The following is a 25,830-nucleotide window of genomic DNA, read 5'->3' as shown; positions in this document are numbered from 1 at the left end:
AGTTCAACAACCGTATGTTGTGTCATCTTGACAACATTGAAAGGATCACTCCACTTTGACCTTTTTAGTTTTCAGGGATAAAACCTTAGTCTAGATTAAAAGAGTTGTACCTTATAGCTACTCTGAATTTTCTCACCTCACTGGTTCCCTCATGAGCATTAATTAGTGCATCTCAAATTTGTTTGGCAGTAGTAAAGTTTGAAATTCGGTTGTACTCATCTAGTCCAAGACCACAACAAAGAATGTTTTTGGTCTTAGTATTTTTCCCGAGAGCTGATAAATCATCTGCAGTGAAGCAAACTCTAACTTTTGGTACTTGAACTCCATCAATAATCTTCATAGGAATGACAGGTCAAATCATTATCCTAACCTCATAAAGAAATTCTTGGGGATATTCATTAACCTTAGACCCAAAGAACATTGGAGGGTTCATCCTTGTGAAGTCCCTCAAGCTAGAAGCCATGGTACTAGGATTTTGTTGAACACGTGGTCCAACCTCCATGAGCTTGAGTAGCTACCACTTGGTCTTTGTTTGTTATAACTTGATCCAAGCATAGAAAAGTCGACATTTTCTCTCCATCTGTCAAAGGTGGAGGAATGACCAGAGCTTGGTTTTGTGGAGGAACTTGATTGCCTTGTGGAGGGGCTTGGTTCTCTTGAGGAGGAACCCCCGTACTAGCCAAGTCTTCCTCCACTCTCCTTGCATATTCCCTTTTCGTAGTCACATCCTATATCCACAAGAAAAAGATTAGAAATAAAAATGGACACATAGAGTTACCACTCTTGAGGCATGACTTTAAAGATTACAAATAAGTGATAATTCCTAAGCGTCATATTTTGGTGTACTTCACACCGAAGAACAAGAATCTATGTAGAGGTTGTTTAGTGACACATAAATCATAAGATTACTTCAACCTCATGCTCTAATACCATGTTTTTCATGACCGGAGAGCACCTCCTAGGTGTTACTGGCATAGTTGTCCTTGGCGAGGACTTATACTAGCCAGTAGCATATCGTAAAACATATCATAGTTCAAAATTGCAAAAAATTAAAACTTTTTTTTACATATTGAGGTAAACATACACCTCTCAAATATTATATATGGAGTTTCTTAGACTCCTCTCATATAAAGCTTACATAGGCTTCTCGCTTAGTCAATATAACCAATAAGTAAGAATTTAGTCTAATAAAATCATATCACATTAAACCATCTAAAATAAAGTATAACATTCGGTCATAGCCCTTATATAAATTCATATTACTACATAGGATTTACAACCAATGTATTCAAGAATAGGGAAGAAATGAAAGTCTTTACTCAATAGCAATATTACTAAGGTAGAACAAATGGCACCATCCTCGAACTTGAGGACATACAAAAAACATGCGAAAAAGTCCAAGTTTTCTTGCAAAGCGACCTTGATACTTCAATGGCCCGAACCTACATTGTTTGGGGAAAAGGGAAAGAATATGGGTTAGTACAACCACATGTTCTATGGAAAGATAGCACATAAAATCAACGAAATCAATCTTAAAAGGACATTTAGTTCAAAACCATGCAAAGGCAATTTCAAAAGCCTTTATGTACAATTAAAAATATATACAAGCCAATAGACATAACATTACTTAAGACAAGTCCATATTCAACACAAGACCAACATCATCATAAATTCAAGTCAACATGGATATTATGAACATATGGTCATATCAACATGAATTGCATCATATTAAGATCATATAACCATAACAACTCCATCATGACATCATAACAAACATTCATATACATGAGTTCATACCATCACAACATATAAGACCCTTACTCATAACCCCTTCCCAAGACCACAAGTGTAATGCTTATGTGAAGCCTCATAACCCCACATAATAAAGTAAACCAAGTAAAGGATCATAAGCAATGTCTACATTTCATATATATATATTCATATCATGCATGTTCTTCACCATGTATATCAATCTAGACCAATATCATGTTCATCAATTAAACCAAGATCATATAGGGTCATTAACATTGAAATTCATCATATTCATTTCATTCATATCATAAGTGAACAATAACAAACTCGTAGAACTTCCCTCAAGGTGAACTTGTGCCATATATAAGTAAATCCCATACCCTTACCTACACTAAGTAGAACCTCTTAAGTCACCTAGTTAGTGTTCACTTTATTACATTCATCTTTACTTTCGAAAACAATCAACTTAACCGACAATAGACCATGTGAGATAAACATGGAATCCAGTGTCATGAAACCCTACACCTAAAAGAAGGTGGTATACTTTCCAAGGTAGGACCAAAACATGAACATAAAATTATAGGTGGATACACTAGCTAGTATACCTATTGAGGCAACATAGTTAAGGTACTAGGATATATGTCTTGAACCTTCTACATGAACATTAGCAATTGGAGTCCTCATCTCATGAGAATATTTTGTGAATCTCCATTCTATGGGGAGTTAACATCTCTCATTGTCAAGTTCACTCAGTGCTAAGCTAAAGTCCCTTTTAGAAATATCTTTAAGCCTTTCTAAATCATCATATCTTAGGATAGGCCATAGGATACTAACCTCTTGTATATCATGTCATTATCTCATTATGTAATGCATGAGAATGTCCTTTCATAACAACCCTTGATTTGTGAGATCAACACCTCATAATCATATCATAGTAAGTCACACTAGTGATTCATATTCAACTTCATCCCTGAACATGATCTCAAAATTCACATAGTCAAGCTATTTCATCATATTAATCATATCTAATCACATATGATACTTCAATTTGATACCATTATCAATTATAAGTCATCATCATTGAAGTAAAGAACTCAAGATCACAAATTCTTACCACATAGCTTTCATAAGCCTCCTTCAAGATCTTACCATAAATACAAACATATTAATCCATAAATCCACTTAATAACTTCATATAATAGTAATTCATTCAAGAACTAAGTCAATTGCAACATCACTAATCAATTCAACCTCAATTCATAACCTAGGGTAAGGGAAAAAGGTGTAATCATGATTTCTTCATTTGAACTAGGTCAATGACTAAGAACTACAAAAATTAATCCATATATAAACATAATATATCAATAATAATTAAAGGAAACCAATATCAAATAAATTTGAAAGATCAATTTCGTAATTTGAACAAAAACCTAGTTTTTGACATTATTGGAAATCAACTTTGAAAAGTCTATTGGGGAAAGAGATCCCAAGATTGAATAGCTTCCATGCATTAAGATTTATTAGTGTTTGATGGATAAAATATTAAGTCTTGAAGCCCTAGTGATCCTTGAAGCTTGGTCCTCAATGGAGTCTTTGAATAGAAAAATAAGTCTTTATATAGTACCCCAACTAACTTAATTAACCATAAATTAACCCTCAATTAATTAATTAATTAATTCCATAACTAAAAAACTTAACAGTGAAACTCAACCCCCAACAACAAAACCCCGACCTACGGTCCGTCGACTGGACCACAGACTGTCCTGCTGGTCCGTGGTTTGGGTCAGAGACTATGTTTTTTTAGACCCATTTTTGAAAAATCTAAGTTTTGGCCAATGACATCCATCGATGTGCCTTTTAACCATCCACGGCTTATCGATTTGCTCGACATTTGGCTACTGTCAAATTGAATGTTTTGGGTTAAATTGAAGAGTCCTCTCTAAGGACCCTTAGGGTTGTTATTGGGGAGTCGTACCTAGACTTTTGAAACCTAAATACACCCTATATATATTTAATAGATTTCTACCGAATTTCACTAAATTCCTACTCTTAAAACCCCATGAAACATGCCAAGTCACACTAGTGCACAATTCACAATTCTCCGGACGTTATGGTCATTTTCTTAATGTTTTGACTCTTACACTTCCGAATTAGTTTAAATACATTATTTTAGTCTTAAAAAGAGTTTAAAGTCTTAGTTCATCATGTGAGTCTATATACAAAGTCATGGACTTTTGGAGTGTTACGGTACAAGACACTCATAGGGACTTCTCCCTATCACATAGTATTTGGAAAAGTATGTCAGCTTCTAGCGGAACTAAAACATCAAGTTATTGATACTTTATTCTATGGGAGTGAGTTCTAATGAGAAGGACGATCTAGACTCCTATCAACTCAAGGATGTGGCTTAAACTTGGTATACCCAATGGATAGAAAATAGGGCTTTGGGAGTGGGTCCTATAACTTGGGAGGTGTTTAGAAGGGCTTTTCTTGATAGGTTATTTCCAAGAGAGAAAAGGGTGGGTAAGGTAGAAGATTAATAAACCTTTATTAAGGAGGTATGAGTGTGCAAGAGTACTCCTTGATGTTCACTAAATTTTCCAAGTATGCTCCTTCCTTGGTATCCAATCCTAGGGATGAGATGAGTTGCTTTGTGACGGTAGTGTCCAATGACCTAGTTGAAGATTGTCGTTTGGCGATGCTACATGATAGTATGGCTATTTTTTGTTTGAAGGTTCATGCTCAAAAAAGTTGAGGAGACTAGACTCAAGAGGAAGAATGGGGAGTTTAAGAGGGTCTAGTGTTATGAGTGAGGTACTTCCAAGGGTAGGCTTGAAATACAAGACAACCCTAGGTAGACAAGTTGGATTCTCGGTTGGTGAATTATTACCTTTTCCCTTCTTGAATTCAGGGTTAGACACCCTATCACCACTAGTTTATGAGAACTTGGAAGGGACTTGACTTGAAACTCGCTTCTTAAATCAAGGCTTGTCTTGTATCTCAAGCCTATTCTTTGAAGAATTCCCGAAAGTTAAAATGAATGAATGAAAGTAAAAATATGAACACTAACTAGGACTACCTAAGAGGTCTTACATATAAGGGCATGTGACTTTATCTATTTATTGCACAAATGGACTTTGAGGGAAATTCTAGTGTAGGTTCTTTATGTATATACAAAGTGCATGATGTTTGTCTTGTATGATTTTTGTTTCACTAGATATGCATGATGGTTGTCTAAGTTGTTAGGCATGATATTGACTACACTGCTATGATGATGTATTCGATAAAAGATAATCCTTGTGGTTTATTTGTTACTTTACATGGCATATATAAGGTTATGGGGCTTCACATACACATTGCACTAGTGGACTTGGATTTGGTCTATGAGTATGTTATTGTGATGTATTGATGAAAGTGACTCTAAGCATGAAATGTTGACTATGGATTTGTTAAGATATTACTCTTGAACATGAATATGAATGTCTTATTATTGTTCTGATATGGACTTGTATATCGTCTTGGAATGTTCATAAAGGTTGTTAAAGTGAACTTAGCATGTTCATAACAAAATGTCCCTTTGTGCATGTCTTCAAATGTTTTAGTTGCATATATTTCCATACTTAGTGCATGTGGGTTAAACTAACCCATATCTCTTATATTTCTACATAAATTTAGGTTCGGGCCATTGACGTAATTCAAGTCCATTTTCTCAAAGAAGCTTGGATTGTTCCCAAGTTGGTGAATCCTCAAGTTCGTGGATAAAATCTTATGAATCTATTTTTTGATGTTTTCATTATAATGAAACACATTATTCTATTTTCCTTACTCAAACACTATATTGTAATTCATTTGACAAGGCTTGTTGTGAATGTAAGGGTTAAGTCCCTATTCTCATACTCTTATATTTAGATGGTAATGTGAGACAAGTTATATTCTATTTTCAATATATGTGATGTGAAGTTTAACTTCAATTGAAAAGTTATAATTTTCTACTTTTATTCTATCTAATATGCAATAATAAATGCTAAGGGCTTGTCTAAGGCCTTTTTAAGGACAAAGATGTCGGTTACGACTAGGGGATGCTCTCATTCTTGACAAACTTGGTACCAGCGAATCATGTTGAACAATATTAGGGATTGTCTCAAAAAACAATTTCTATGTAGATTATTGTTCATAATTGTGATGCATGCCACTCTTATGAATGAGAGGCAATGTGATTCTTAGGAAATTCTCACTTCTTTTTGTTTACTTAAGTCGTGCCTCAAGAGTCTTAACTCTATGTGTCCTTTTTTTCTTATTCTTTTCTTGTGTATATAGGATATGACTACTAGAAGGGCAGCTGCAAGAATGGTTGAAGAGGAGATTGCAAATGCGGGAGTTCCTCCCAAAGGAAACCAAGCTCCTCCCTAAGAGAAAGTTCCTCTAGGTGACCAAGTTTCGATCAATCCTCTAGTCATGTCATATGGATAAATAAGGGAGACTTTCCTAAGCATTACTCAAGTCATGGATACTCAAGATCAAGTAGTAACTACTCAAGCTCAAGCTATGACTGCCCAAGCAAATCGTGAGGTGGCACCCTTTGGGAATTAAAATGCTAGTACATGGATTTACGTTTAAGGGACTTCACTAGGATGAACACTCCAATGTTATTTGGGTATAAGGTAAATGAAGATCCTCAAGACTTTATAGATGATCTTTACAAGATCTTATACGCGATGGGGATGGTTCCAAATAGAACTAGTTGTTTATAAACTCAAGTATATAGCTCAAACTTTGTATAATCAATGGAAGGACAATAGGTCTTTGAGAGCGGGTCCTATAAGTCTTTATGAAGGCATTCTCGATACGTTTTTCCCAAGGGAGAAAAGAGAGGCAAAAAAGGAAGACTTCATCAACCTTCGTCAAGGAGGTATGAGTGTTCAAGAATACTCTTTAAGATTCATTAAGTTGTCTAAATATGCCTTTTTTTGTTGTCAAATCTTAGATTTGAAATGAACCGTTTTGTAACGGTTGAGTCCGATGATCTTGTGGAAGAGTTTCAGGTGGCAATGCTTCCTGACAACATGGAAATTTTTTGGTTGATGGTTCATGCTCAACAAGTTGAGGGGAGTTGTCTTAAGAGGAAAAGTATGGATGCTAAGAGGGAAAGGTCGTAAGATGGAGGTACTTGTAAGGGTATGTTTGAAATCCATGACAAACCAAAGTTTGAGAAGATATTCTCCAACCAAGTTCCTTCTAATTTATAAAAGGCTAATAAGCATAGGGTGTCTAACCCTAAGCTTCAAGAGGGTAAAGGTGGTGGTTCACAAAGTGAGAAACAAAATTGTGCCAAATGTTGTAAGAAGAATGAGGGTAAATGTCTAGGTGGTATGAAAAATTGTTTTGGTTGTGGAAAGAGTTGTTACATGGTGAGGGATTGTCCTATGGACAAGACTCAAGGAAGGGAGAGTAACCAAGCTCAATCAAGTGGCATTAGCTTCGATGATCCTAAGAAGAACCACTTCTATGATCTCCAATCTAGGGGTGATCAAGAAGATTCTCACAATATTGTTACTGGTATGTTGCAAGTATTTTAAATTAATATTTATACATTGCTAGATTCAGGTGCAACTTTATCTTTTGTAACTCCTTTAGTGTATATGAAGTTTGATGTGCTCCCCAATGTCTTAGTTGACCTTTTTCTGTTTCTACCCTAGGGGGTGACTTCGTTGTTGCTAAATGATTCTACAGAAGTTGTCTTATATTATTGTCCAATATATTTACATTGGTTGACTTGGTAGAGCATGATATGTTTGACTTTGTGTAATATTGGGGATGGATAGGTTACATGCTTGTTTTGCTTCAATTTAATGTAGAACAAGGGTTGTTAAATTCAAATTTCCTAATGAACGCCATTTTAGAATACAATGGGGGGGGGGACTCAATACCCATAGGTCAAATTAGTTTATTTTTAAAATCTTTTAAGATGATTTCTAAGGGATGTCTCTATCATATTGTTGGAGTCAAGGACCTTGGGTCCGAGGCTCTTCCTTTAGAGGTTGTCCCCACATTGAAAGATTTTCCAGAAGTCTTCCCTGATGACTTACGCAAAATTCCTCCCGAACGAGAAATAGATTTCGGCATAGATTTGATGCAGGATACTAAATCCTTACTAATTCCTCCTTACGGATGCCTCAAGACGATTTGAAAGAATTGAAATCCCAACTCTAGGATTTGCTAGAAAAGGTTTTTATACAACCAAGCATATCTCCAAGGGGCGCTCCGACATTATTTGTGAAAAAGAAAGATGTGTCTCTTAGAATGTGTATTCACTACAGACAACTAAACATGGTAATTATAAAGAACAAGTATCCTCTTCCGAGAATTGATGATTTGTTTGACAAACTTCAATGGGAGAGTTACTTTTCAAAGATTGATTCGAGGTCGGTGTATCACCAACTCAGAGTTAGATGAGTTGACATTCCTAAATGGCTTTCCAAAAACGATATGGTCATTATGAGTTCCTAGTTATGTCCTTTGGTCTAACTAATACCGTAACGACTTTCATGGACCTTATGAATAGGGTTTTAGGAATTATCATGATTCATTTGTAATTTTCGTTTTGATTATATCTTTGTATACTCAAAGTGTGATTAGGAACACGTGGGTCACTTGAGGATAGTATTGCAATTCCTCAAGGAGCACAAACTCTTTGAGAAATATACTAGTGTGAGTTTTAGCTATGATCGGTGGATTTTCATGATCATTTTGTATCAAGTGCAGCTATTAGGGTTAATCCAAAGAAAATGGAGGCTGTTATGAATTGGCATTGACCTCTAACTCCAATCGATATGCAAAATTTCTTATGTTTATCCGGGTATCATAGGAGATTTGTTGATGAATATGCATCCGTCACTTCTCCCTTGACTACCCTAACCCAAATTAAAGTTAAGTTTGAATTGACAGAAGTTTGTGAGGAAGGCTTCCAAAAGTTGAAATATAAGTTTACCTCCGCTCCGTTTTTTACTATACCAGAAGGTACCAAAGGGTTTGTTGTGAATTTTTATGCTTCTCGAGTAGGTTTGGGTTGTGTCCCTCATGCAACATTGTAAGGTGATAGCATTTGCCTCAAGGCAACTCAGGGTACATGAGAAGAACTATCCGACCCATGAACTTGAACTAGTGGCCGTAGTGTATGCTTTGAAAATATAGAGACACTACCTATTTGGAGTTCATGTATATGTGTTCACCGATTTTAAGTCTCCAATATGTGTTCACCCAAAAAGATTAGAACTTTATAAATATTATGACATGAGTGTCCTTTACCAACTCGGGAAAGACAATGTGGTTGTTGATGCTTTGAGTTGGATATCTATCGGTAGTGTAGCCCATGTTGACCATGGTAAGAAAGAGTTAGTAAAATATGTGCATATATTGGATCGATTTGATGTTCCACTTGAAGATTCTTCAAAAGGGGGTTTGATGGTTCATCAAAACTCCGAGTCGCCTTTAGTGGTTTAGGTGAAATTTAAGAAAGATCTTGATCCTCTATTGATGGAGTTGAAGGAATCAGTTCTCAGTAAGTCCAATGAGTCTCTTTCCCAAAGAGGGGATAGGATACTTAGGTACGAAAGTAGTTTATACGTGCCAAATGTGGAAAACATAATAAGATAAATTATGGAAGAGAATCTTGGTTCCCGATATTCCATCCATCCGGGTGATACAAAAATGTATCGTGATCTACAAGAGATCTATTAGTGGAATGGTTTGAAGAGTGATATAGCGGAATTTTTGGTCACATGTCGTAATTGTCAACCAGTCAAGGAAAAAAATAAAAGACCAGGAGGGTTTACTCAAGATATACCTATACCCACTTGGAAGTGGGAAAATGTCAATATGGATTTCATGATGGGTTGGCCTCATACTCGAAGGCATTATTATTTGATTTGGGTTATCGTTGATAGGTGGCAAAATCAGCCCATTTTAATCCTTTTGAAAGTTACTTATTCGGTTGAAGAATAAGGTAAATTGTATCTTACGAAGATTGTGAGAATGCATGGATTTCCCATGTCTATCATTTCATATATGGTACTCAATTTACTTCTCATTTTTGGAAAGAATTTTAAAATGGGCTTGGTACCAAGGTAAAACTTAGCACCATATTTCATCCACAAATGGATGGTTTGGCAGAACGAACGATCCTAAACTTAGAAGATATGTTGAGGGCATGTTTCATTGACTTTTAGTGTAATTAGGATGACCATGTACGATCGATTTAATTTGCCTAAAATAATAGCTATCACTCAAGTATCGCCATGAAACCATTTGAGGCCTTTTATGGGACGAGATGTAGATTTCTGATTGGGTTGTTTGAGGTAGGTGAGTTTGCTATAATAGTTCCCGATGCAATTTATGAGGCTGTGGATAATTCCCACTCATAAGGGATAGATGAAGGAGGCCCAAAGTCCTAAAAACTCTTATGCCGATAATAGAAAGAGGGACGTTGAGTTTATGGTAGGTGACCTGGTCTATTTGGAGATATTACTCATGAAAAGGGTGATAAGGTTCGGTAGAAAAGGAAAACTTAGTCCCTTGTATGTGGGGCCATATGAGATTTTATAACACATCGGAAGTGTTTCCTATGAGTTGAAATTACCTATTAAGTTGGCTTGGGTGTATCCAGTTTTCCATGTGTCAATTCTCAAAAAGTGCATAGGCGATTCAGTGTCTATCGTTCCTCAAGAAGGCTTAGAATTTGATGCTAACATTTCCTATGAATAGGTGCCAGTTGAGATTTTAGACCTGCTAGTGAAGAAGTTGAGTAATAAGGATGAAACATCCGTAAAGGTTCTTTGGAAGAATCATCTTTTGGAAAAATTCTACTTTGGACGACGAGACAATATGATGTCCCATTATTCTTTATTTTCCTTCCTCTTCTATTCAAAGTTGAGGTTAGTAATTCCTCCTAGTTTTTTTTAGGAAATGTCATCAATGTATATGAATTTTGATGATATTCCTTAACTATGCATATTCTTGTGAAAATTCATGTTTCATATGTGTTGAATTATATGTTCTTCATACTTGATGACACTTTATTATATGGTTGGTATAGTTGAGATATGTGATATTTCTTGTTATGAAGTTCGTCAAGTGTGAAGTAATAAAATAATGTATTAAATCTTTGTTGAATATGTTGAGCTATACGAGAAGGATAAGGAAATTCCTCCTTGCATAATGTGAAATGATGCAATGTGTGCATAATTGGTAGTTGATATAGTTTTTATTTCTTAATGATGCATTGTTGTGTTTGAAAACTGAGTTAATGTTTCCTCTTTGGTTATTGAATAATCAGTATATACCATGTGTTGGTTTGACTGATAGTCTTGAGTCGTAGATTCCAAAAAGATATTGAAAGTGTCATTACAGGACGAATATTCCCCAAGGAGGGATATTGTTATACCTCAAAAGTTCATTGACCTAGGCTAGAACCTCACCTAATGAATAATGATTAAAATAGTGTTTCCATACCTAATCTAATATAACTTGATTTTGAAGTATTAGCGCCTAAACATCAAGGAACGACCATGACGTCTGGAAACTACTAGAGAAGTTGAACTAGTAGGTGTTCTTAGGTCGTGTGAAGGTTTGGGAGCGTTATATTAAGGTTAAAACTTGTAAAAATACTTTAAATAGGTAAAATAATATTTTTAGGATCAAAATGTTAAGCTGAGACCCCCCAAGGACCACGCTAAGGGTCCTTGAGAAGGACCATAACATTTGGCCAATAAGCTGCCCAAGTCAGCGAGCACAAAGCTTGGAGGGAGCATATCCGCATCACGGAGTTGCTCCACAAAGGACCAAAATGTTGGTCCGTGTCGCAGACGTTTTCACGGGCTCCTCTATTCCAAAATTAATTTCCAAAAACTATTGGTAACAGCTACGCGACACGGACTTGTTCTACGACAAAAATTATGAAAATTAAAGTCAAGTTTGACTTGAATAAAAGGTCCGACTGAGTGAGGGGTGTTTTGGGTATATTTGGGGATGTGTATATACTGATTTTAAGTCAGTTTTACCCACTATAACCTATCTGGAAAAATCCCTAAATTGAAAACCGAATTTCTCTCACTTCTCTCTAAATTCACTCTCTACCCAAACCTCCATTGAAGAACATTGAATCTTCGAGACGAAAATCAATTCTCCAAGTTTTCTACTCAATTTCGTGGCTACGTATTCATTAAGGTATGATTTCTTTCACTAATGGTATTCCTTTCCCTTAAAGGCTCCTTCAAATATGTTTTCATAATTCCCTAAAATCAAAGGTTTTTGTCTATACATGGGTCTTTTTTTAAAGCAAAATTATGAATCAATTTTGATGAATTATGATTACTTAGATATTTTTAAGTGTATAATGATGGATAATTGTTTTTATTCGCTTGAAATTTCCTTGGACCCATGTTCGTCCCCAATTTCATAAATCTTGGATCTTGTTTCGTGAATTGGATAAAGATGATGAATATACCAATTGTTATATTGGTGTTTATTGTGTTATTACTTCATGAATTGCCTTATATTATGTCTTGTTTGGGTTTTGATCTAATTCCTTAAGAACCAAAGAATGTCCCACTTCTCCTAAACCTAAATCTTGAATTATGTTGATTAATGATTGAAGGTGATGTAATTGAGTATGTTCTTGTATAATTGACTATAGTATGATGATGATAATTGATTTGATGGGTAAATATCACTTATTTGGGATGAAGTATTGGAAAGGGGTTTCTTGAATGCAATTGGTAAGATCTTCAAGGTCCTGAACATGTTACGTAGTATTGTTGACTTTTTATAGTAATGTTTATTAATTGAACATTCTATGAATATGATGGTTGTGAGATGATGATAGGTTTAATATTATAAGGGGTTGAAGGTAATTCCCACGTGCATCATATGAATATGCTATGAAATAATATTCTCACATGATGTTGGGTATGTGATGAATGGGTTTTCTCATCCTAAATAATAGGAGCTATGAACATGTTATATAAGGGGTTAAATTCTTTAGTCTTATGTATGAATTAATATTAAGTGAGACTAAAATATACTTCAAAAAACTGAATTTATCTTAGCACCGAGTGAACTTGACATAGAGAGATGTTCCTTCACAAAAGAAGGGAGGTTCACACTATGTTCTCTCATGAGGTGCAAACTACAATGTTAATTAGGATAAAATGGGTTTCTAGTAACAACCTCCTAGTTTCTTAAATATGTTTTCCCATTGGAACATTATCTAGTGGATCCACCTAGATATTATATTAATGTATATGGGATACCTTGGCAAGAAGGATACCCTCCTTTCGGTGTGAGCGGATGACACCGAATTCCATGTTAGCTCACATGGTCTATGTCGGTTCTGGCGAAGATTCCCGAAATTTAAAATTAATGAATGAAAGTAAGAACACTAACTAGGACTATTGAATAGGTGTTACTTAGTATAGGTAAGGGTATGGGTCTGTACCTTAACATTGCACAAGTTGATATTGAGGGGAATTGTAGGGTGGGTTCTTTATGTATATATGAAGTGCATGATGTTGATCTTATATGATGTTGGTTTCATTTGATATACATGATGTTTGTCTAAGATGTTAGGCGTGATATTGACTACACTTTCTATGATGATGTATGAGGTAAAAGACAATGCCAATGGCTTCATTGTTAGTCTTTTTTGTTGTTGTGGGGTTTTGGGGCTTCACATACACATTGCACTAGTAGAAGTGCCTTTCGGTTATGCGTATGGTAGCATGACGTAATAATGAAATGGACACTAAACATGAAATTTTAACTATGGTTTTTTTATGATGTTACTCTTGAACGTGAATATGAATGTCTTACAATTGTTGTGATGTGGACTTGTATATGTTCTTGGAATGTGCATAAAGGCTTTTAAAGCAAACATATCATGTTTATTACAAAATGTCCTTCTATATATGTCTTCAAATGTTTTAATTGTATATGTATCCATACTTAGTACATGTTGTTCATACTAACCCGTATCTCTTGTTTTTCTACATAAACGTAGGTTCGGGCCATTGACGTGCTTCAAGGACATTTTCTCAAAGAAGTTTGGATTATTCGCAAGTCCGAGGATAAAATCCTATGAATCTAGCTTTTCTTGTTTTTCGTATAATCAAAGACATTGTTCTATTTTCCTTATTCAAAGACTATTGTAATTCATATGATAAGACTACTTTTCAATATAAGGTCTAAGTCCCAATCGTCACACTCTTATGATTAGATGGTAATGTGAGACAAGTTAGATTTTATTTTCGATATATACGAAGTGAAGTTGAACTTCAAATGAAAAGTTTAATTTTTTTTTTGCTTTTATTATATTTAATATGCAATGATGAATGCTAACAAATTGTGTAAGGCCTCTTCAAGGATGAAGACGCTGTTTATGAATAGGGGCACTCTCCGGTCGTAACATGAGCAAGCTAAAAACAAATATATGAGATTATATTTAAAGTTACAACATAATTAAATTCATCTAAAACTACTAAATGAAATCGTATTTAACCTACGAATAAACTATCAGCAAGCAAGACCTAACAACTAATTTAACCCATATTCACAAAATCACGCCCCAAGAATTGGGGTATTAGCTAGACGTGTACAAGGGATAAAAGTTTGTACCAAAATGAGTTTTAATTCATATGGGTATGAAGATTTAAGTCTTGATACAAGCCAACAATTAATAATCTAAGACACCAAAGTCCAAATCCATGAATTTGAAACCCTTTGAACCTTCAAAGTCTTCAAAACCGTCTCCAAACGTAGAACTCCAAAATAAAAGTTCTAAATCCCATATGACTACAAAATTCGATACTAAACTAGAAATAATTACAAGTACTTATAGTTTTTAAAAAGTTGTTTTGAAGTTGATGATTTGGTGACAATATTTGAAATCGCTGAATAACACAGTGATTTTCCCTTTATTATAGTTCATCATCATCTTGCACTAGCCTTCAGAATTATCAGACTTAGGATCATTAGGCAACATAGTATTTCTTCACGGAACTGCTCGGCAATGGATCGATTTCTCATTTTCACTGTCGATTTCATCATTTCCTTCACGGCTCAGCATACTGGAACAAAAGGCAACCTTGGCACCTATCGACGATTTTCTAAGTGAACTTGGTGATCTTCATGGCTTCATTTCTTCATTCTTTCCAGCCTTTGTTCTACTTTTTACGACATAGTGTCCATGCTTTCCTTCAAGCTTGAAATACCTGAAACTTAAATATTTTCATCATATATTGAGAAAAAATAAACATTTGACACTTATTCTATAAATATATAGCCCTAAATGTGTAAAATTTGTGGACTCATCAGCACCACCAAATTAATTATCCCAAGTAAAATGCAAGTTCAACAGTTGAAAAAGGATGTCTATACAGTGCTACACAAGATTCAATATGAACGTACAGAATAAGACTCAATTTACTTATGCAATGATCAATTGTGTACTCAAATATTTAAGTTGTGACACACCATTATCAAAGATTCTGAAGCTTGCAATACTTGCTTCAAACGAAAATTAAAGCTCTTCAAATGTATTCGAATGCCCTCACACAAATGATGATTCCATTTTCACAGACAACGACTTAATACTTTAAAGTTCCAAAATAAAATACAACACTCACTCTCACAAAGAAGAACAAAATGCTTGCTTTCACCCATAGGTATACCCGTATTTTCCTATCAACTTTTTTTTGAGCTCTCCTATAATCAAAAAGGTCTTTTATGGCTTGTAATGGCACTACAACATTTTATGTCTCCAACCACCCTAGAGAAGTGTGGCCTAAACTAGAAAAAGTGTGGCCTTTGGTAAAAAGCCACACTTTTCCAGGTGTGGCCGAAAGCAGCGAAACCTTAGAGTTTATGCGACGCTTTACAAGCGTAGCCTTATCAGCTACGCTTAAAAGCGTAGGCAAAAGGAAAAAAGGCCACGCTTTTTACCTACGCTTAGAAGTGTTGCCATATGAGCAACACTTTTAAGCGTAGCCTCAAATTCAAAAAGGCCACACTTTAGCTACGCTTAAAACTGTTGCCTTATCAGCTACACTTTCAAGCGTAGCCTAAAAGAAAAAAAGCCACGCTTTTGCTGCTACGTTTATAAGTGTTGCCTTATTAGCTACACTTTGAAGCGTGGCCTTTGCTACCATATTGCCCATACTTATCAAGTGTTGCCTTTTCTATCTAATGTATGACAACACTTTGAAGTGTTGTCCTTGCTCAAGTGCATACACAATTTACAGTCCTATGCCACAATTTCTAATTAAAATACTCTAATATTATATTGCAATAAATAATCTCTATCGCTAATAAGTAATTCAAATTTATAGATTTCCCATAAAGTACTTCAAAAGATAGTATGTGTTGTGTACATACCCATACTTATACATCGATATTCTAAATGTGTACACAATAAATCAAATATGTATTTACACTTTTACAATAGTTCAAAAACTCTTCATCATCCACTTCAAATTTAATCACCTCCATTTCCCTACACAAATAAGATATTGGCAGTTATATAGAAGAGGTAAGAAGTTCAGATTGCAACAATATAGAGAGGCAAGAAATCCAGCAGTTACAGAAAATTAGATTGCATCTTTTGATGTTCAAAGTATATGCCTACTTGTCTTCTGATGTTCAAAGTAGATGATCTTCCCTTAGGTGTCTAGAATTCCAAATGATTTCAACAACAATGAATAATTGCATTAGGGTTCAAACTTCATAAGAAACAATATAAAATATTTGGTGTTATACAATAACCATGATGCACGCAAACTAACACAAACACTAAAGAAAAAAGGAATTAATGAGGAGACACAAACAATTAGATTCTCCTAATAATTATTTGTTTATTTGTTTGTAGTTATGGAAGCATGCCTTCTACTAGGATGTCAAAAGTTATGGTTTTAACATGGATATTCTATATAATAAGAAAGAAAATAGACTTTACTGACAGAAATATTTATATATAGAAGCAACAGTTACAGAAAACATTAACAACAAATCTGCAGATTGCAGATTCCATACCATGCCAATGTTCTTTTGCAGAGGTTTAGACAGACCAGTTTGCAAGCTAGTACAGACCTATAGCATGCTATAATGTTCTATACAAATGCCAAAAAAACAGTGAAACAAAAGAAGCAAGACCTTAGCTCAATTTAAACCAAATACATTAACAACAACTAAAGAGAGACATGTCCAGATTGTAAGTTACTGAAAACATTAACAACAAATCTGCAGATTGCAGATTGCAGATTCCATACCATGCCAAAGTTTGTTTGCAGAGGTTTAGACATACCAGTTTGCAAGCTAGTACAGACCTATAATATGCTGTAATGTTCTATACAAATGCCAAAAAAAAAAGTGAGACAAAAGAAGGAGGACCTTATCTCAATTCAAACCAAATACATTAACAATAACTAAAGAGAGACATGTCCAGATTGTAAGTTATTGAAAACATTAACAACAAATCTGCAGATTGCAGATTCCATACCATCCCAAAGTTTGTTTGCAAAGGTTTAGACAGACCAATTTGCAAGCTAGTACAAACCTATAGTATGTTGTAATGTTCTATACAAATGCCAAAAAACAGTGAAACAAAAGAAGCAAAACCTTAGCTCAATTTAAACCAAATACATTAACAACAACTAAAGAGAGACAAGTCCAGATTGTAGATTACAGTAGCAGCAAAAATAAAAGAAAATTAGATTAGTTTCCTTGTGTAGTTAATATGTTCCACACGATCAAACAAGGAAACTAAATCTGACATAGCAAAACTACACTTCAACCATACCAAACAAACAAGATGAATAGTGGTCAAGAGAAACAAAACCTTAGCTCAATTCAAACCAAAGCCACTAACAATAACTAAAGAAAGAAAACTCAGTCGTATTTAGAGTGTTTCACCACCATTCAATGATATTCAAAACAATATCGAGAATATGTAACAAGTTCAGAGTTACTTCATACTCATCAGAGCGAGGCAAAAAGTAACCAAATTTTAATTGAGATCTTCATATATGCAAGTTAATTCACTTATTCCAAGTATCCAGAGAGGAACCTAATTCACTGGGATATAACTTGATAGAAATCAACTAATCACATACCTCTACAGCCTGGAAAGACCTCTTTTTCTACTTCGACGCGAATTTCACATCATTGGAGGATCCCTGTCAGACTAGAACATATTTCAAGCTACTTTGAATGATTCAAACATGAAGTTAATAAATAAGCCAATTACAAACAAGAAGACTTTCTGAGAAACTGAGAGGACTAATTTGAAAAAGTACTAAATACCTTTTGAAGAATCGGATCATGAGTTGACCCGTAAGATTGTAGAGGATTTTTGCCTTTTACAGCTTGTGCACTACACGCATCAATAGGTGAAGCAATGTTAGATACAACACCCCCTTGCATACCTCGAACATTCAATACAGGGCTATTTTGAAGCAATTGACTAAAAAAATGTCGCATTTCTTCTCTCATTTCTTCTCTTATTTCTTCTCTCATTTCATTCATTTGATCTTTCAGAGAAGTGATTTCATTAGCATGTTTTTGTTTTAGCTTGCTATCTTCCTCATCTTTCTTTAAAGAACTTGCTGTCACTGATCTACCATAGCACCTAAGTCGACCAGGCTGCTCCTTACCAAACACTGCCGTAAAAGCATCATCTGCAGTTTCCCCAGAATTTTGGCGATTCTGAAGTTCAGCCTATTGAAAAAATTGACATTCATATTATATGCAAGTACTTCTAATTTCTCTCTAGCTTAAATGAGTTTATGGTTCATTAAGTTAACTTCAATTGACATCCCTTCAAGCATATTAAAATAAATTACCGCCCTCCAAACAATGTAAAATTTTTAAACCTGCATTAAATTCATCATTAATACACTTTAAAAAACTTACTATTGGAATTTGAGTATCGGCCTGAAGTTCCTTTCCCGTTTTTGTACGAGTTGGAATAAACATTTCAGACTTTGATGGTTCCTTATATAGGGTTTGCTATACCTTGCTAAATTCATCCAATCCTTGGATGGGATATTTGAAATCCTATGAGAAGATATAAATATTTGATATTTCAATAAGAATCATTAAATTCATGATTAAGTTACAAAAATCAGGTGTCATGAGATGATAATAGTTTCTTACGTAGTCATGACACTTGTGTTATGCCAAATCAAACTTTTAATCCTCCACAAATGTTTTTGAATGTTGATTTTGGTTCTAAGGGAAAATAAGTAAAATTAATAGGATAGAATGAATTAAGAAAGACAGTGAATTAATAGGATAGACAAAATTTAATGAACTAATCAAGAATAAGGAAATCTTTCAAGAATTTTGAAGTGTTCATTTTTGTTATCTACTGTAGTTAACTGCCATGAGTCACCCTATAATCAGAACCTACCAGGACTACAAAACAACTCAATTTACTTCATCAAAAAATTATTTAGAAAAATAAGGGGAGCTAACATAGAAGACTTTATATATAGCTTAATCTATCTGTGAAGGGATTTTCTTGATTTCTATTCCTAGTTCTTGTTCAATTCTATATCTCACAGTCAAATAGATACTATTATTAGTAGCAGAAATCAACACATAGAGCATAATGATCTAGTATAAAAGAAATGAACATAATTAATACATACAAAGTGAAGTGATCCTCAAAAGTAACAAGGCTAACAGCTAAACCAAGCTTCACAAATCTCCCTGATCGTCCAACCTGCAAAATAAATTACCAATGATGAAATAGAAAAAACAATATATAAGTCAATAAGCAAGATCAAAGATCTGTTATACATACCCTGTGCAAATACGTTTCCGAGTTCTTAGGAAAATCAGAATTGATAACAACGTTAACTGCTTCAATATCAATTCCTCTAGTAAACAAATCTGTTCCATCAAGAAAGAACACAAAATTAAGAAATTTAACAATTAATCAATTTGAAATTTCAGCTGTAAGATCCCCAAAAGTAAACAATTTCTTCCAAACACAAAACAAAAATTATTTCTAAACACAAGCTACTGATCCAAACAAGTTCATCAAAAGAATAAATCCTAGTAGTATAAACAAATTGGCTACTTAATGTACTTATCGATGAGTATTACGAATGATTAGCAGAAGAGACCACCTACGGATCTTGTGACGGTCCGTAGGTGGCAGCGTAATGCANAAACAGAGACAAGACAAAATCATTGTGATTAACAAATGAACAAACAAATATTAAGGCGAGCACAGTAAAAAAAGCAGTGACCACAAATTAAAACAAACATTATAGCAAGAAAGATCTTAAACATGGACAAGCAACAGTTCAGCAATAAGAATAAGAACAAGGAAAATCTTAAGCATCTGCAGAAATTAACATGAAAAGTAAAGGAAAATCTAAATGTTTACGAGCTACACTCCAAAAATCAACTGATGAAACTAAAATACAAGTCACACTCCCAAAAACTGCATAAAAACACAAGAATATAAAAACCCTGTAGTTAAAATTTAGAATTTCAAAATGAAATTTCTTACCTGATAAACCCAAATCCAACAAAATCTCTTTGAAATCGTGTTCTTCAGTGAGACACTTGAGAGAAAAGTGTGACGGAGAGACTAATTAGCTTCAGTTCATCATCATGTCAACAACCCAACAATATTCATTTCTTCTATACACAAAACAAAAAATCTAACACATCAGCTAACAAGAAGACTGTTTTAGAAGTACCACTTCAGCTAAACATCAAACACTTCAGCTAAAAATCAAATAAGTTTTGGAAAACAGAATCGTTCTTACTCTTAAAGAAATCGTTCTTACTCCTCAAGGAATCGTTCAACTCTTCAGCTCAGTTCATCGAATCTTTAGCTTGTATCAGAAAAGAGAACTACTTCTTCAGCTATGTTCACCTCTCTTCACTTCGAACCTTTAGTTCTTCAGCTTGTATCGGAACCTTTAGTCAGCCAATTCTTCTGATGAAAAGAGAAACGTGAAAAGGGAAGTCTGAAAGAGGAAAGTGAAGTCAAAATGTTTTGTTAATGTTTAATTTTTTTTGCCAATAAAAATGGGAGGGAGTGTTAAAAATATTGGAGGGAATATAATATTTTAGTGAAAAATTTTAAGGCAACACTTATAAAGTGTTGTTTTTTCAATTATAAAAATAGGACATTTTAGAAGTGTGGTCATATATGTAAATAGGTGTTGCCAATTATATCATATTTTAACAACACTTATAAAGTGTATGTTATATTATTAAAGAGTACACTTTTGAAGTGTTGCCAAAATTATTGTAGCTAAAAGTTAAAAATTTGGCTACGCTTTAAAAGCGTTCCGAATACTACTTTAGGCAACACTTTACAAGTGTAGTCCAGAATAAGTGTGGTCGTAGGCCTAAAATGGTGTAGTGTGGGGCTGAGTGCAAAGGTATGGTCATTTAGGCTTAGTAACTATGATCCTCATGAAATGTGGTATTCACAATACTTCCTTTCCTTTATAAAGTTAATTAGGGCTCACAAGTTATCCGTTTATTCACTTTTCCATCGTTTGTTGGAAACCCCTTTTCCTTTTTTAATCTTCAAATTTATTTCACAACTTTTTCTTTTTCTCTTCTCTCTTTTTTTTATGGAGGGGTTCAATTTTTTCTTAACACAATGGATAGAATAAATCATTCTTGCACTTCTTGATTTCCCTTTTCTTTTCACCACAACCCTTATTTAGGCTTTTGGTCTATGTTAGCTATTTGATACAAACAAACAATTATGAGGATTAGGGATAATAGATCAAGAAAGGTGTTTTTTCATCAAGTTTCTTCAAAAGAAAGGGTAAGGCTCAAGGGGTGTTCGAAAGAGGTTTCCACACTTACAAGGTAGGTTACAAAAGAGGTATCTGTCAAATAGGCTTACACTCTATAATGTTGCCTAAGATCATATCAAGAGAAAGCCCGACTTAGTCTATGGGACCAACGGAACAAATTCTAGGTGTTGTCATGCATGGTTCAAGGTAAGCTGATCACAAAAGGTATCAAAACTAAAGTCAAACCAGACACCACACTTTTGCTAGTATGAAACGGTCATCACAAACGAATCGATTTTATATATGGCTAATCACAACAAGATGAAAAGATTCCACACATTATCTATGCAACTTCATTTCATCTTATCGTAGCCATACATTCATATTCGTTTACTTGCAAGAACTATCTAAATCATCGGTGATTGCGAGCAAAATGTCATCGGTATTGATCACACCAATACTCAAATTTGCCTAAGAATAGCAAGATTTTGAGTACATACAAGAGGTAGCAGAAAGAAGAAAATTTTTTAGATGAGTTAAAATATTTGAAGTTTAAAAGAAAAGACCCACAAGATCAAAAATCCTTAAAAATAGTATAAGAATAGGATTTAAAGCTAAACAACCCAAAAGCTCAACAAAACATCTAATGATAATAGTCGCACACAAGGTAGGCCTCATCTTACCATAATTTAAAAGGTATTTGTTCTCAAATGCATATAACACTATTTTAAGGGTTAAATTAAAGGAAGACAGAAAGAGGGCTAGACAATAATCCTTTTTAGGTAGCTGCTCCATCTATTGGGGTGGCATGTTTCTTCCAGCGACTTTAGGTCTATCTATATATGTGGCTTCAAGTTTTGGTCATTTAACAAATTTGGCATTAAATAAAAAGAGGGGGGGTGGGGGGGGTGAGGGACGTTAAGCAGAGTTCTGAGTGGTTTAGCGAGCTCTACATAGGTTTGCTCAGCAACCCAACACACCTAGTTTCGACCACGTTCTTGAATGATTCATATCTTCCCTGATTTAACTTTTGTGCTGACCAATTCCTAGTTCAATAGCTAGGAAAAATGCAATCTATGTTCCCAATTCAAATCAATGAATAAAACACATAATTAATGTAGGAATATAGGGAAATTAATGTGCAAACATGCTTTTAGTGGAATGAAAGCATGTAAAAGTGAAAGAATTTGAGCATTTAAACCTTTGGCTCACAAACCCTCTCATTCATGCCTATTCGGCAAAAGTAGTCATGATTCCTCAGTCATTCGTCATTTCACCAAACAACCTTGTACTTCTCCATGTCTTATAGAACTTCTAGTAATTTTTGAAGTTCAAACGACAGTAAACATTGGTATCACCCACATAGTTGGTGATTAACTAATAATTTTCCGGGCTCGCCAAGTTTTACAGACTATAATTTGAAGATATCTTGAGTTAAACAACGGATAAGGTCGAGTTTGTCGACCTCTTTGGAGAATCGACAACTAGGCCTAATTATCACCACCAAACACTCTTTGAACACTTTCTCACAATTTAACCTGAACAAACAACATACTACTATCTTATCAATTTGCAAATATAAAATGATAAGGGGTTTTGGGTTTCCTCCCAAAAAACTCCTTAGTTAACATCGCGGAACAGCGCAAGTCAATACTAATTCTTTATCCTCGGAATCGGGCATGGTGAAGTTAGGTGAGTCCTTGGGAAATTGTTGATAGAGACCTGTCATCAAATGGGTGATTTGAGCATTCTGCAACCAAATTGTAATAGAGTTAGAGGTAGACGTCTCGTTCAACATGTCAATGTTTTCCTTCATGTCCTTTAACTTCTTGTCTTAATATTTAATTCATTGTTGAAGGAGTTACAGCACTTCATCATCCTGCACACCTCCATGCTTCTTCCCATGTTTACACTCTCATTGGTTGAAATACTTTCCTTTATACATGGCTTGTACTTCCAACTTCGTGACTCGGTTTGATAGGGCATCCTACTGTGCAACTTGTGCATCCCACTCTTTTTTCATTTTGTCTTCCTTGCTAACATGACATCTAGCAGTTTTGCTACATTTTCATAGGGATGGTGTAGAATACCGCCTACATAGAGTTTGTAGGCTATATTTCTATTTTCAGGTCCAACATCCCGATAGAAGCACTCCAGTAGCGCCTTATCAGTCATCCTATCATATAGGCATTGTTGTAGCACCGCTTGAATCTTCAGCCACATTTCCCGAATTGACTCTTTCCCCACTTGTTTGAATGTCATGAGGTTTTTCCTCCGGTTCAATACTTTCAGAATGGGATGATCTGTGTGGTAGCTTTAATTACTATCAATTCTTTATTTCCAATTACTACACACACATTTGAAACAAACTAAAAGTTAAGTAATATTGTTAAAAAGTACCAAACAAATTCTACTAGTCTAAGAATTCTCATGTGACACGACTCCCCGACAGCGGTGCCATTTTGATCGATGACATTATTAAAAACAAAACATCCAATGCAAGTGTCTACGATCGTATCATTGTATAGTAACCGAACATATGGTTAGGGTCTTTTCCACTGAGAGTGGTTTTTAGAAATAAAGAAATTAAAATTAAGTTCTAATTAGTCGTACTTAAATATGTTATTGATTAAAAATATGAAAATCAAAAGGCGGTTATAAACGAGATAATTGGGTACATTCTTTTAATAGAAAATTCATAAAATAATTGTTAATAGGCTAGAGTTTAATGGGGATAATCTCTCTCGAGCAACTTACCCCGTTTGAAATGCGTTTTGGACACCCACTTGCGGGATGAAAAACAACCTCCGCCTTATCTCACTCACTCTCTCGAGCTATGTGAGCGAGAATAAGACTAGGGTTCACTCTCTCGAGCTGAACCTCATGTCAATCTACTCCCACAGGTCATCAATATAGTAGTCGTATTTTCACGACCTCTCTCTCGATCAAGACAAAAGTAGTGCATGATATTATACTTGCAACTACAACCTCTTTAAATTCATCCACAATAAATCACATTTAAACTATGAATAAACAATAATAAAGCAAGACCCAATAACTAATTAACTTATATTTAAAGAATCACATCAAAGAATTGAGACTTTAGCTAGACATATATATAAGAGATAGAAATTTATACCAAAATGTCTTACATTCAACTGGCTATGAAAATTTAAGTCTTGATACAAGCCAAAAGTGAAGAATACAAGAGTCCCAAGTCCAAACATTGTAGATGAAGACCTTTGAAACTTCAAAGTCTTCAAAACCCTCTCCAATGTTAGATCTCAAAAATAAATGTTCTAAATCTGACAAAACTCTAGAAAATTAATATTAATCTAAAAATAAAAAGTATTTATAGTTTTTAAAAGGTTGTGCTACAGTGTATCACTCGAAGAAAATAGTCAGAATCACCGATCAACTCTGCGATTCACCCTTTAGTATAGTTCATTGTCATCTTGCATTAGCCTTCAGCATCCTCGTGCTTTTGTTAATTAGGCGACATGGTACTTCTTCGTAGAAATGATCGTCTATATGGAGAATGCTACTTTTCACCAGCATATGATACATTCATTCACCGTTCAACAGTCTAGAACAAAAGGTAAACATTAGACCTATCTGTTATTCGCCAAGTGAACTCGGCAATCCTTAGTCCTGCATTAATTCGTTCTTTTAAGCCCTTGTGCTCATTTTTGGGATATTGTTTCCTTGCTTTCCTTCAAACTTCAAATACCTAAAACTTAATGATTTTCGTTAGATATTGAGATAAAATAAGTACTTTGAGGATGCTAATTCTATATAAAAAAACCCTAAATGAGTCAAATATGTGTACTCGATCAACTATCAACATATCTTTTAAAAGTTAGGATAGTACGCTAAGCATGCCTGTCAGTTTGAGGATGGAAAATCATACTAAGCTTTAAATGATTACCAAGACCCTTTTGGAAAGATTTCCAACATTGAGAAGTCAATTGTATACCATGATTGGAGATAATGGATATGGGTACTCCTTACAATCTAACAATCTCCCTTAGATACAACTTAGCATAGTATTTTACTAAATAATAAATATTTAAAGATATTAAATGAGCCAACTTTCTCATAGGGTCTACGATAACCAAAATCTAGTCAAGTTGCCGCCGCGTGCAGGGTAAATCAACAAACGTAGTCCATATTAAAATCTTTCCCATTCCAAGTAGGAATACTAGTATATTGAGAAAAATATTCCATATTTTGATGCTCAACTTTCTTTTGTTGA

At 34.6% G+C, this 25,830-nt stretch overlaps 1 protein-coding gene across 1 annotated transcript; it reads right to left on the bottom strand.

Annotated features, from left to right (window-relative positions):
- Positions 1-467: 467 nt before the first annotated feature.
- Positions 468-23,798, bottom strand: LOC114075272 (ATP-dependent RNA helicase DRS1-like). Its single transcript, XM_027913766.1, has 5 exons — positions 23,666-23,798; positions 19,604-19,692; positions 19,445-19,522; positions 18,100-18,513; positions 468-728 (listed from the first exon to the last, which is right to left on the bottom strand). The coding sequence occupies exons 1-5, from the start codon at positions 23,796-23,798 to the stop codon at positions 468-470; spliced, it is 975 nt and encodes a 324-aa protein (XP_027769567.1).
- Positions 23,799-25,830: the final 2,032 nt, after the last annotated feature.

The sequence above is a fragment of the Solanum pennellii genome, chromosome 12, assembly GCF_001406875.1.
Source record: "Solanum pennellii chromosome 12, SPENNV200".
Classification (NCBI taxonomy): domain Eukaryota; kingdom Viridiplantae; phylum Streptophyta; class Magnoliopsida; order Solanales; family Solanaceae; genus Solanum; species Solanum pennellii.
The sequence above is the reverse complement of the archived record's forward strand: the minus strand, read 5'-3'. Positions and strand labels throughout refer to the sequence as shown.